Source organism: Quercus suber, unplaced genomic scaffold (genome assembly GCF_002906115.3).
Source record: "Quercus suber isolate HL8 unplaced genomic scaffold, Cork oak 2.0 scaffold_98, whole genome shotgun sequence".
NCBI classification, from domain to species: domain Eukaryota; kingdom Viridiplantae; phylum Streptophyta; class Magnoliopsida; order Fagales; family Fagaceae; genus Quercus; species Quercus suber.
Window position 1 is genome coordinate 622,892 of NW_027069563.1, and position 10,994 is coordinate 633,885.

The 10,994-nt window shown below is 32.7% G+C and overlaps 1 protein-coding gene across 1 annotated transcript; it reads right to left on the minus strand.

Annotated features, from left to right (window-relative positions):
- Positions 1-3,351: 3,351 nt before the first annotated feature.
- On the minus strand, positions 3,352-5,523 carry LOC111989706 (expansin-like B1). Its single transcript, XM_024021503.2, has 4 exons — positions 5,278-5,523; positions 4,963-5,069; positions 4,384-4,695; positions 3,352-3,859 (listed from the first exon to the last, which is right to left on the minus strand). Exons 1-4 carry the CDS (start codon positions 5,414-5,416, stop codon positions 3,662-3,664), a joined length of 756 nt encoding a protein of 251 aa, XP_023877271.1. The 5' UTR covers positions 5,417-5,523; the 3' UTR covers positions 3,352-3,661.
- Between the last annotated feature and the right edge of the window lie 5,471 nt (positions 5,524-10,994).

Consider the following 10,994-nt stretch of genomic DNA (forward strand, 5'->3'; position numbering starts at 1 on the left):
ACTTCATCAGCGCATGCAATATTGTGCTGTAGGTGGTGATGGAATGAGAGAAAAGTTTCAAAATCCGTACTAGTTGGTTGGTGTGAGAGCTGAAGTGAAACAAATGATGGAGCAAAGACAAAAAAAAAAGTCTCTGGTTAGAACACCACAAATGACAAATGAAAGGTAATCATGAGTAAAAGAAAGTTACATTTGTGGAAAATGTCACTTACAAGATTGTGGAGCTAAGTTCGATCGAGTAAGAAGTTCAAGCATTATTGAGCCTATGTTTTGTTGAGGACGAGGTGTGGGGGGCCTCTACGGCTCTACCCACAAAGTCGGCAAAGAGAATATCTAAAGAGGCACAAGTAAAGAAACCTCATGAGCTGGAAGTCCAGCTCATGAATAGTTTAGAATTTAATTTAACTTGATTAATTATTTGAGTTTTCCATGTGTATAAGAAGAGTTTATTCCTTGTCAAAAGAAAGGTGTTCCTTCTCTATGTGTATAAAGAAAATTAAGAAATGTTTTCCTTAATCACCAAAGGATAAGCTTTGAAGCCATATATATTACCATGTACAACGCAAGGAGTAACTTTGTTTTGTTTAAGGGATGGAAGATAAAACTTAATTTGTCTAGTGAGAGACTGATGTAGGTCAGAATGTGCAATTAGTTTTTGTTATTTATGAAATTTGATTTTTAATTGTAATTTTTGGAATTTTAGGTTTAAGCATAAGTTCTTAGAAATGAATTCCTTCAACTTTAGTAAGATGTCTAACAAGTGTTACGCGAACTATAGCCACTAGTCGCTAACCCTCTTACTAGGAAATCCTCCCATGACAACGCCAATCAATAAAATCGAAGACACGTACTCCTAAATACAAGAATATTCTATTTTTTGATGGGATGATGAGTAAGTTGGAATTTATTGATTGACTTTTTGATTTGGAAGGGTATGTTAATTTTTGGAAGATTTGTGATGAAGAAAAAGAACGATTTGCATTTAATAAATTAGACGGTGAGGCAGAGGAATGGTAGAAAGACATTCAAATTGATAGAAAGTGTTGAGGTAAACATCCAATTCACTCTTAGCAAAGAATGAAAAAGTGTTAATTGATTTATGGTTTTCACAATATATTATTATGATATACTAGATTATACAAGTGTGAATTATAGATCTATATATATTCATATGAAGAGGAATATGTGCAAAACATGAAAGGCCAACCACAAAATGAAAATTATGACATCCAATTCCATGTGTTAAGAAAAGAAAATGGTTTGAGGGTTGACAAGATGCTGGCAATTTCTAAAGAAAATATATATAAGTTTATGAGGAAGCTCGTAAAGATCTCATTATAGAAAAAGATAAGGAAATTGAGATTGTGGAGGAGATTAATGAAGATCCTATTATAAAGAAAGATCTTGAAGTCGAGAAGGCAGAGACTATTGAGGTAGAAATTAAAGTTAAAATTGTTAAAGATCTCAATGTAGTCAAACTAGTTGATTGCATGAGTTGGGCTTCTATTATTTTGGTGGAAGGTATCAAACCAAAATTTATTGATTTTATTGGGTTTGAAAGGTTTGACACAATCGTTAACTCTTTATTGGGTTTGAAGTTCAAGTTGCTCAATTGATAACTTTTAGGTTTTGAAGAAGACTAAGAAGATGAATTACTCAAAGTATTTATTTAGTAGGTATGAAAGATTTTAGATCACAAGTATTAACACGAAGATGAGTTTTTTTTTTTTTTTTTTTTTTTTTTTTTTTTTCAAGTGAAGAGGTCTGATGTAGGATAAAATTTGTAATTTGATTTTTTTTCTATTTATTAATTTTGATTTTTAATTGTAATTTTTGGAATTTTAGGTTTAGGGTTTTTATTTTCTTGATTTTAGGTGTACATTTGGCGACGAAATAATTTCGTCGTCAAAAGTTTTTTTCTAAAAATGGTTGGACCTTTTGGTGATGAAATTTTTCGTTGCCAGGACTTTTGGTGATGTGGTATACACGACAAAACCAATTTCGTAACCAAAAGTCATTGGCAACGAAAATTAGGACTTTTGGTGACATAAATTTTCGTCACCAAAAATACATTTTGTTGTAATGTGTTTTTAATGCTTTTTAGATCAAATTATGGTTAGATATTAATTAGGATTTATTTTAGAATACATTTTCTTGCATGTTAAGTTTTACAAGCCTTTTAATAGTTCTCTAAATCTATAAACGTTTTTTCAATTTCAATTTCAGTTTAATAAAAATTAGTGTTTTTCTCTATTATTTTACGGTGAATTCTAGACCTCTTTCTTTTTGTGAATTCAAAGACTCTCATTGATTCAAAGTTATCTCTCAAAAGTAAATGTGTTTGTTTCTTGCATCTTGAAATAGTCGTGTTCTATTTCTCATAGGTATTCCGCTACATTATAAAAAGACTACGCCTCTAGTGTGTTAATGAGAGGGCAACTTTGGCTACATTAGATTTTGTGTTGACTTTTGTTTGTGAGAGTGGTTGTAATATTTATTATAAATAGTGGATTATGGTTAACGGTACATGTCATAGATATAAGTATAGAGCTTGCCAACCACGTTAAGTTTTGTGTGTTATGGTTCTAGATATTTTATCATTTTACGTGTCACCGCTAGCAAACCCAAATTCTTTCTAATGGCAATAATAGTTACTCTAGAAACTCAAACAAGGAACGGAAAACTCCTTGGTCTTTTTGAAATCTACCATTTTCACTTTAATTTCAACAATACAGAAATTGACTACCTTCATTCTACGAACCTTGTCCTTTATTTCCTTCTGCTTGGAGTCTTATCAGCCTATCAGGCCACTTACACTTCATACAGATATACTTATGTATACTCCACCCCTTGTTAACCGGATCCCATACAGGTTGCAATATCTGAGAACTTTGCCAAAATGGTTAACACTGTCATCGTAAATTTGATGTTGATAGGTTTAGTACTAGTCTATATGGTGTCGAACTGTGATAGTGCGATGTAGTGTTGGGCTAATTAAAACTTTTGACCTAGAAGGTTTTGGATGTATCATGCATTCATGCAAGCATTGATGTTGGAATGTTTGGACTTGGAAAAGGAATTGTATATGAATGATTTCGGATAAGGAAAATCTACCCGGGCTGCAAAGCATTTAAAGAGTGTTGAGTGACCAAATAATTGACTAAAGCATGTTCATTGAAAGTTGAAACGAAATGTCACTCTTGATGGCAGCACCAAATGGTATATATAGTAGAGAAATCGATGAGTCACTACGACGTAGTATGAATGAAATCACACACTTCTCCATCAAGTTGCATAATTTATTAATTTGTAGTTCCACTCCTGATTTGTACATATAAGGAATAGCCAAAGTATTTCCAAAGTGAAGCTTCATTTATATTTTATGACTAGTCCATAGCAATACATAGAGCACTTGTGCTGACAAAGCATATAATACAATCCCTAGACTGGTAACTAAAAGGAAATGATTAACAAACTGTTCCAAACATATACTAATGTTGGAATCTAATGAACAACCATCCTATTATTTATTGAGCAACGCAAATTAAGAGCTAGCACTTGTGCTGAGAAAGCATACAATACCGTACCATAATTACTAAAAAGAAGTCATTATCAAACTGCTCCATTATTTATCACACTTTGGAATCTAAGAAAGAGAGCTTCAATAGAGCTGAATGAACGAGTCATAAGCAACCCCAGCCTTCCAATCACTAGGCAGAACATTTTTCGACTGAACCCACGTTGTACCCCAGTTGTAACTCACTTGGAACCTCAATTTGACTGAACCTCTTGGCATGTTAACCATATCCCACACTGCCCCGTAGGCCCTGCGCATGGCCCTCCATTGCTGCCAATTATCCTGCACCATAAACCAACAAGATCCATCATTTTAATAATGGCAATATTTATTACATATAATGTGTGCGTACACATACTATCCAAAATAACTGAAATCCCGACTTAAATTCATTATTTCAGTTATTTCAAATGGTGTGCACTATTTGCACAAGAAGTATTAGCCTTTTAATAATTCTATATATGTACACCATTTTAGCTATCATTTCATAGTTTCATTATTACCTTTTGAATGCTAATAACCAAATGATACTATATTTTCTCAAAAAAAAAAAAAATGATACTATATTAATAGCTCTTAAAAAGGATTAATATAAAACTAATTTATTAAAATCTCAAAGGATTAGATTTTTAGTTTACTTACATGTGTACAGTTTTCGAAAATGTTCATTTTTTATTTTAGATAAAACTGTACTTTTATCAACTTTCAACGAATAAACTAATAAACTGTTACATGAAGTTAATTAATCAAATAAACAAATAAAATTTGCAATATTTTTAATATCACTCCTTTTGAAGTACACGTACATGCCACAATTCAACGTCAGTGATGTCGTTTTGTCCAGCAACGTATTCTAAAACTATAGATAGGTAGTGAGGATAATTGCTATTCTCATGGACCCTAAACATGAGGTTGTAACCAGAGTATTTGCATGAGATTCTTCGGTATTCTATTTCAACCACACCGTAAGAAAACAACTCCAAAACATCGTTGGGACGTGCCAACTTTGAATAGGCTCTTGGGCTGAGGATGAAGTCAGTTCTGTCTCCTTCACCATGGTCAGTCACCACTATGTTCACTCCTTCATCAGCGCAAATTTCTGGTGTTGTGCACCTAACCTGATGATTCATTCACAGACAGTGACGAGTATGATTATGGATACTACAGCAAAGGAGTCACTTTCTTATTAGTGCCTAACACAATTATATTGCCATTGAACTTCATATAATATTCATACGGGGAATGTTAGATAGTTCAGTTCTCTACTGTCTCTTGTAGTTAAATAATAGACAAAAAGTAATTATATATAATTTGAAATTCTATCGTATCTATAAATAATTATTCTGACTGTATTTTATAAGGTAATTAAGCGGCTTCAATTTTACCTGATAGCATGTACCACAACCAGTTCCATTCCTAAACAGCTTTGACACTCCGGCCACGTTGCCATCATTGACAGTCCTTCCAAACTCGCGAAAGCCACAAGCTCCACCTATATCACCATATATATTATAAGTTCAACAATAACATGATAAGCTAAATTTCTACGCATTGCTTGGTTAGCAGTTTTTAATCTCTCTCTCTCTCTCTCTCTCTCTCTCTCACGAGCAAAAAATCAATAGAAATCTGTTGAGAAAAAGAATAGAAGTCCAACACACACATTTACATAATATCTAGACGTAACAAATTAATGCACGTACTTGCAGTCCCATAGCAATCAGGGCTACCATAATAGGTTGCTCTTGAGTGGGTAAAAGTGTCTTGAGAGTAACACGGTACTGCAAGCAAGAGTACCATGACACAAAGAAGAAAGACTTGGTTTTTGAGTGCAAATCTCATGTCTTAAGGGACCAAGTTTCCTAACACTAGGATGATACTATGAAAATGGGACTTCAGTAATAAGAAGCAGAAGAATATATATGAGAATGAGGCTGTGAGATGGGAAGCCAAGAAATAACAATCCCATATTTATAGTTGGGGTCCTGAGGGAATGTGTTGAGGTAAGAGGCAGCGATAGCTACTTTCTTCCACTTAGGAATAGGGAATGTGAAGTGGGGCTCAAGATTGGATTTTAATGATTTTACACGTTCACGGTACACCCTCTTAAGACCATTCTATAAAGGACTTAATTGTATCTAAAATGATTTAGAAGAAATCTTACCGACGTTTTCCCTGTTTTACTTTTTGGCTAGGCTGCCTGCACCTGCAGTTTCCTTTGTATCTAAAACCTTAATTTTTAATTATTTGCTAATTCTTATTGTTCAGTAACATTTTCTTTTCTATCCAATGAAGAGAACTTGGATTCCAAGTTCTCTCTTTCATTTGTTACATGTATGGGTGTGAAAAAAAATTTCATCCAGATTAAATGGTTCTGACCAAAACTAATTAAGAAAATCCAATTAAGTGCAAACAGTGAGATCAAACAAGAGAGTGCTCTGCACTTTTTTTGCAGGATGTGGAAGAAGCTAATGAGAAGTTTCGGGCATGTGGAGGAATCTACTCCCACCCCCATTAATTTTTTGACAATAGGTTAGGCCGTTTGGCAACATTCTTAAAAGTTAAAAGTCCTTTATTAATTTTTGAAAGATACATAAATTTCAGCGTAAAGGAGTTGAAACATCTTCAAATTGAGAGAAAACTCAAGCAACCGCTTGTGACTGTGAGGACTGAAGTAGTGACAAAAGCAAGTTATCTGATTCACAACCTAAGACGCAAAAGTATGGGTACGGGTAGGATATGAAATAGGATATGGCGATATGGTAGTTTCTGAAAAAATAGGATACTGTACTGAAGAAATATGTGTACTAATTATATGATGAATCCAGAATTTTAAGCTTGCGGGAGCCGGAATATAAAGAAACAAAAAACTTCATATATGCATTTATATAGTATTAAAAAATTATAAATACTTAAAATTGTTGTTTTTAAATACATTAAGATGTAATCATTTATAAAAAAAAATAACAAAAAAAAACCAAAAAAAAAACAAAATAATGTCTTTTTTTTAATACTAGGCTGGCTAAGATTTTTTTGTTTTTCCTTTTTAAGTTAGAGCATTCACAGTTACTAAAAATTTTAGCTTTTAACACTTCAAAAAGCTACTTTAAAATAATAAAGGAAGCGAGAAAATTTGAGTTTTTTAATTAAAGAAAAAGATATAATCTTAATAAAATATTGTATTTTATTTTCAACAACTTGCTACAATCAACTGGTATTTATACCAGTTTACTATAGTTGTAAAAAATTTAGCTTTAACTTCTCTAATAACACATGATTTTTTGGTTCTTTTTTGGTAAAATAGTTTTTTTTTTTTTTTTTTGGCTAAAATACAATCACTATTGTGAATGTTTTTATTGTTTTTAAGACAAAGTTTAGCTACAATATTGGTTGTAACTTAAAGTTACAACCTTACACAATAAAATAAACATTACCACATATTTTCAAAATCTAACCGTTAAATTGCATGTTTTTTATGCTTTTAATACACATGTCAAATTTTGTATCAATCGGATATTATTTACTATATAATCTATTAGCTTATATTTTATACATAATTTTAAACTACAAAAATTTGCAATTTAAACAATTTATTGAATACATAACTATTGATCTTTAATTTTCTAAAAATTTTGCAAGTATGAAGGATATAAGACGAAGATGTAATCCAATGGTAGATTTGTCAAAATTCACCTCCAATAAAAAGATGTTGAGTAAGGTTGTAACCTTACACTACAATCAATTTTGTAACTAAATTTTCTTCTCGTTTTCACTAAGTTTTTGAGTTGGATAGTTGCTATTTGGGTGAGGCTAATTAGACTTATTGAGGAAAAAGTGGCTTAAGGTTTTAGAAAGGGAGCCCAATTACAAAAATAAAATATATTATAACTATAAAAAAATAATAAATAAATAAAAATGGACTCGGGGGACTTGAGCCCTCTTGGCCCCCACCTAGATCCGTCCCTAACTAATTACTTATGAAATATATGTTTTTATATATTGTTAAGTATATACCAATTTAAGAGTAATAATGGATAATAAAGTTTTTTTTTTTTTTAGAGGGATAATAAAGTTAATCAATGGTCATGATGCTTAGAATATAAAAAAATAAAAAATAAAAAATAAATGAATAATTCAAAAGTAAATAAAAAGATAAATAGATAAGTGTTAAATTCAACATTAAAAACAATATATAAAAAATATAAATTAAAATTCTTACAAGTTTGGTCTATTTTTCACTATTATGAGGTTGGGTTACAATCAAATCCAAGTCGTATCACATGCATATCTTAGATGTGTCGGCACTTTTTTGTTTCTAAAAAAAAAAAAAGGTACATACATGCAAGGTATTTGGTACAATACATATCAAATAAGGGTATTAAAGTAAAAATGAAGTATATGTGCGCCCTAGTCACAACCATTTAAATATTTATTCTTCTTTTTTGTCATTTGTAATCAAACATGCCACTTCATAGATATTTTGAATTCTTCCTTTAAAAAAAAAAAAAATCATGGGCTTGTCCCACATCAATGGGGGTGTGTGTTTAGGTTTATAACTTGCCATGCATTACTAACTATTGCATGCAATTTTGGTAATAGCATGTGAGTTTAACCAAAAAACAAAAAATCAATAAAATTTGTTGTTTTACTATCCTTTTCCATTAATTAGGATTTACTTTTGATATATTTTTAAGTCAAATCCAGAAAGAAATGAGGTAATTACAATTGAGTACTCTTTTGAAAGACATCTCCATTCATAGTTTATTCATGAATAATGTTAAAAATATAACAAATTTTATTACAAATAAATGCATCATCAATCACCAGAAATTAAATCCTATAATAATTTATAATGTTATTGAAATCTGAAAATTTTCTATTTATTTGTGAAACTAAGTATGGGTTTGGATTCACGTTTTGAGTTTTGCGTTTGTGTTTTACTCTTTTTTTTTTTTTTTTTTTAAGCTGCATTTCAGTGGGACTTGAGCTGTTACAGTTACTATTTATGAACAGTAGCCGCAACTTTTGACCAAGTCTACCGTGAACAATGCATCCATATACTGTTCATGGACCTACAAACTTTACTTTTTAGCAACTTTTTTATCAAAAATGGGTCACATGATACTATTCACACATTTAAAAATTATTTTACTACAATATTTTCAGTTTTCAATTTCAGCAAAATAAGTTTAGAAGATTTTAGGCTTTAAACAACTGGATCAACCCACAGGCACCGGAGCCATCATTAGGTTCAATTGCAACGCACTTAGATGGTCTGGTTATACCTATATATAACTATATAACTCATAGGTACGTTTCCTCGTGTCACAGTTTGGGTTAGTGGATTTGGCGTAGTAGCACTCATAATATTAAGTCATAACTCCGTTCCTAGGATTTCGAAAACAACTTGGACAATAACTTTTGGAGCTTCAATTGGATTTGAACTTTTGACACGCCCAGTCCCATCCAAACACATCTATTAGAATTTTTTTTAAAAAATTTTTTTTGACTCATTTGGTGTCGGCATTCGTGGAGGATAAATACAAGCCAAGTGTAAATTACGTATAGGGGAGGAAGTGCACAAAACCAAAGTTATGTAGTCTCACAATTGCGGTAGTAGGTGAATCTTGATCACAAACGTCCATTTTGGTCCACTTACCTTGATAAACTACACACGAAATTACCATGATCATCTCGATAATTATCTATCACCACTTTGATGTTAAATTTTATTCATATATTTAGGAATTTTATGATGCGTAAAAAAAATCGTCGGTAAGCCAATGGTCCAAACGAATAGCATCAAAAAGTCTGCAATGATAAACATACTCTTGGAGAGCACCTGTGTGAGGTCGACTTATTGGCCGACAACCCTTACGACCCTTCAATAGAATTGTGATTTTTACATACCTTTTTAGAAGGAGTGGACATAGTTCTTTATATAATAGCTTAGAGCTTATCTCTTTGTCGAGAATGTAGGCACTTTTTTAGTGATCAATGTTGCGGAGAGATAAGGGTGTGGCACAACCACCTTCCCTAAATTGTAGCAGATGCGAGCTATCCCTCAATAGAATTATAGGAGATGAGAGTTATCCCTTGTGGTTGCGAGAATTTTAGAGGATCTTATGTAATGGCTTTTATGCATTCACTGTAAGGTAATTGGCTTTGAACAATTGTCTTCACCCATCAGTCTTGAAAGGTGATGGACGAGTGTCTAAGCCGGACTTGTATGTGTCTCATTTGTCCTTGGAAAAGGTGACAAATAGACATCAAGCTTAATGGATAGCACATTCATTTGAGGAAAGCCGCACTAGGAGTGAAGGACAAGTCCTACATAGGACGAACAAGCCTGACCAACCCAGTGGGGTTGGCCAAGTGGTTAGGCATTTGGTCTCAAAATGGCTGTCTTGGGTTTGACTAGGAGCTCCCTAGTTCAAATCCGAGCACTAGTACTTTGATAAAACTCCCTAAGCCAACGAACAGTGATTAGTCTCTGGTTGAAAGGTTTGAGGAAATACTGTGGGAACCAAAAAAAAAAAAAAAAAAAAAAAAAAAAACGAGCCTGACCATTTTGGGATGAGTCAATCTATTTGGAAGGGTTGGTTTTCACATAACTAGCTTCACTCATCCGTCTTTTAGGGGTGAGAAATGGCAAAACAGGCTGAAATTTGTTGGCCCAACCTGAACCCACCGATTTTCAACCCACTCGAACCCGCCATTTTGTTTTGAATTAAATATGGGCCAACCTGCAAACTGCCCAATTTTTTTTTGGGCCAACCCAACCCGACCCATAACCCACCCTTTTTTTAACTTTATTTTTCCCCTAAAAAATATTTAAAAACTATATGGCATTATGGCAAGGTGTGCTAGACTACTCCTAGGTACATAACATTATTATAAAATGCACAATTAATTGTGTGTTCTGGCAATTTTGCCCCCATTTACTAAAAAAAATAAAAAGTTAAATGAAAGGAAAAAATATATACAAAAGGAATAGTAATATACTAATATCTATCTAAGTATCTAACAACATGTCCAAGTTTTTTTTTTTTTTTTTAATCCAAGTTTGTCTATTTAATTTTAATATTGTATTAATAGTAATAATGTAATATGCTAGTATCTATCTAATCTAAGTATATATCTAGCACAAAGCCACAATCTCGGCTACAATGAGTCAGTGACAATTGACAAAGTGACAAACAATAAACAAAACAAAATAATTCAATAGTGACTTGTGGGGGATAAGAGGATCAGGCCCAAGTTAATGGGCCGAATACCCACGAGAGGACTGTTTCACATCCGAAGAGAAGGATGCGGAGAATGCAAGGCCCAGGGTGGAGTGGAATCCTCTTGATAGAGGATCATCGCTGTCCGAGGAGGATATCTCCAGTCCGAGGAGGATATCTCTTGTCCGAGGAAA

Coding starts and splice junctions, on each gene's coding strand:
- LOC111989706 (XM_024021503.2), bottom strand. CDS start 5,416: ATGAGATTTGCACTCAAAAACCAAGTCTTTCTTCTTTGTGTCATGGTA. Junction 5,070..5,277: donor TGATTGCTATGGGACTGCAA/GTACGTGCATTA, acceptor ATGGTGATATAG/GTGGAGCTTGTGGCTTTCGC. Junction 3,860..4,383: donor CTGACGTTGAATTGTGGCAT/GTACGTGTACTT, acceptor TTTATGGTGCAG/GATAATTGGCAGCAATGGAG.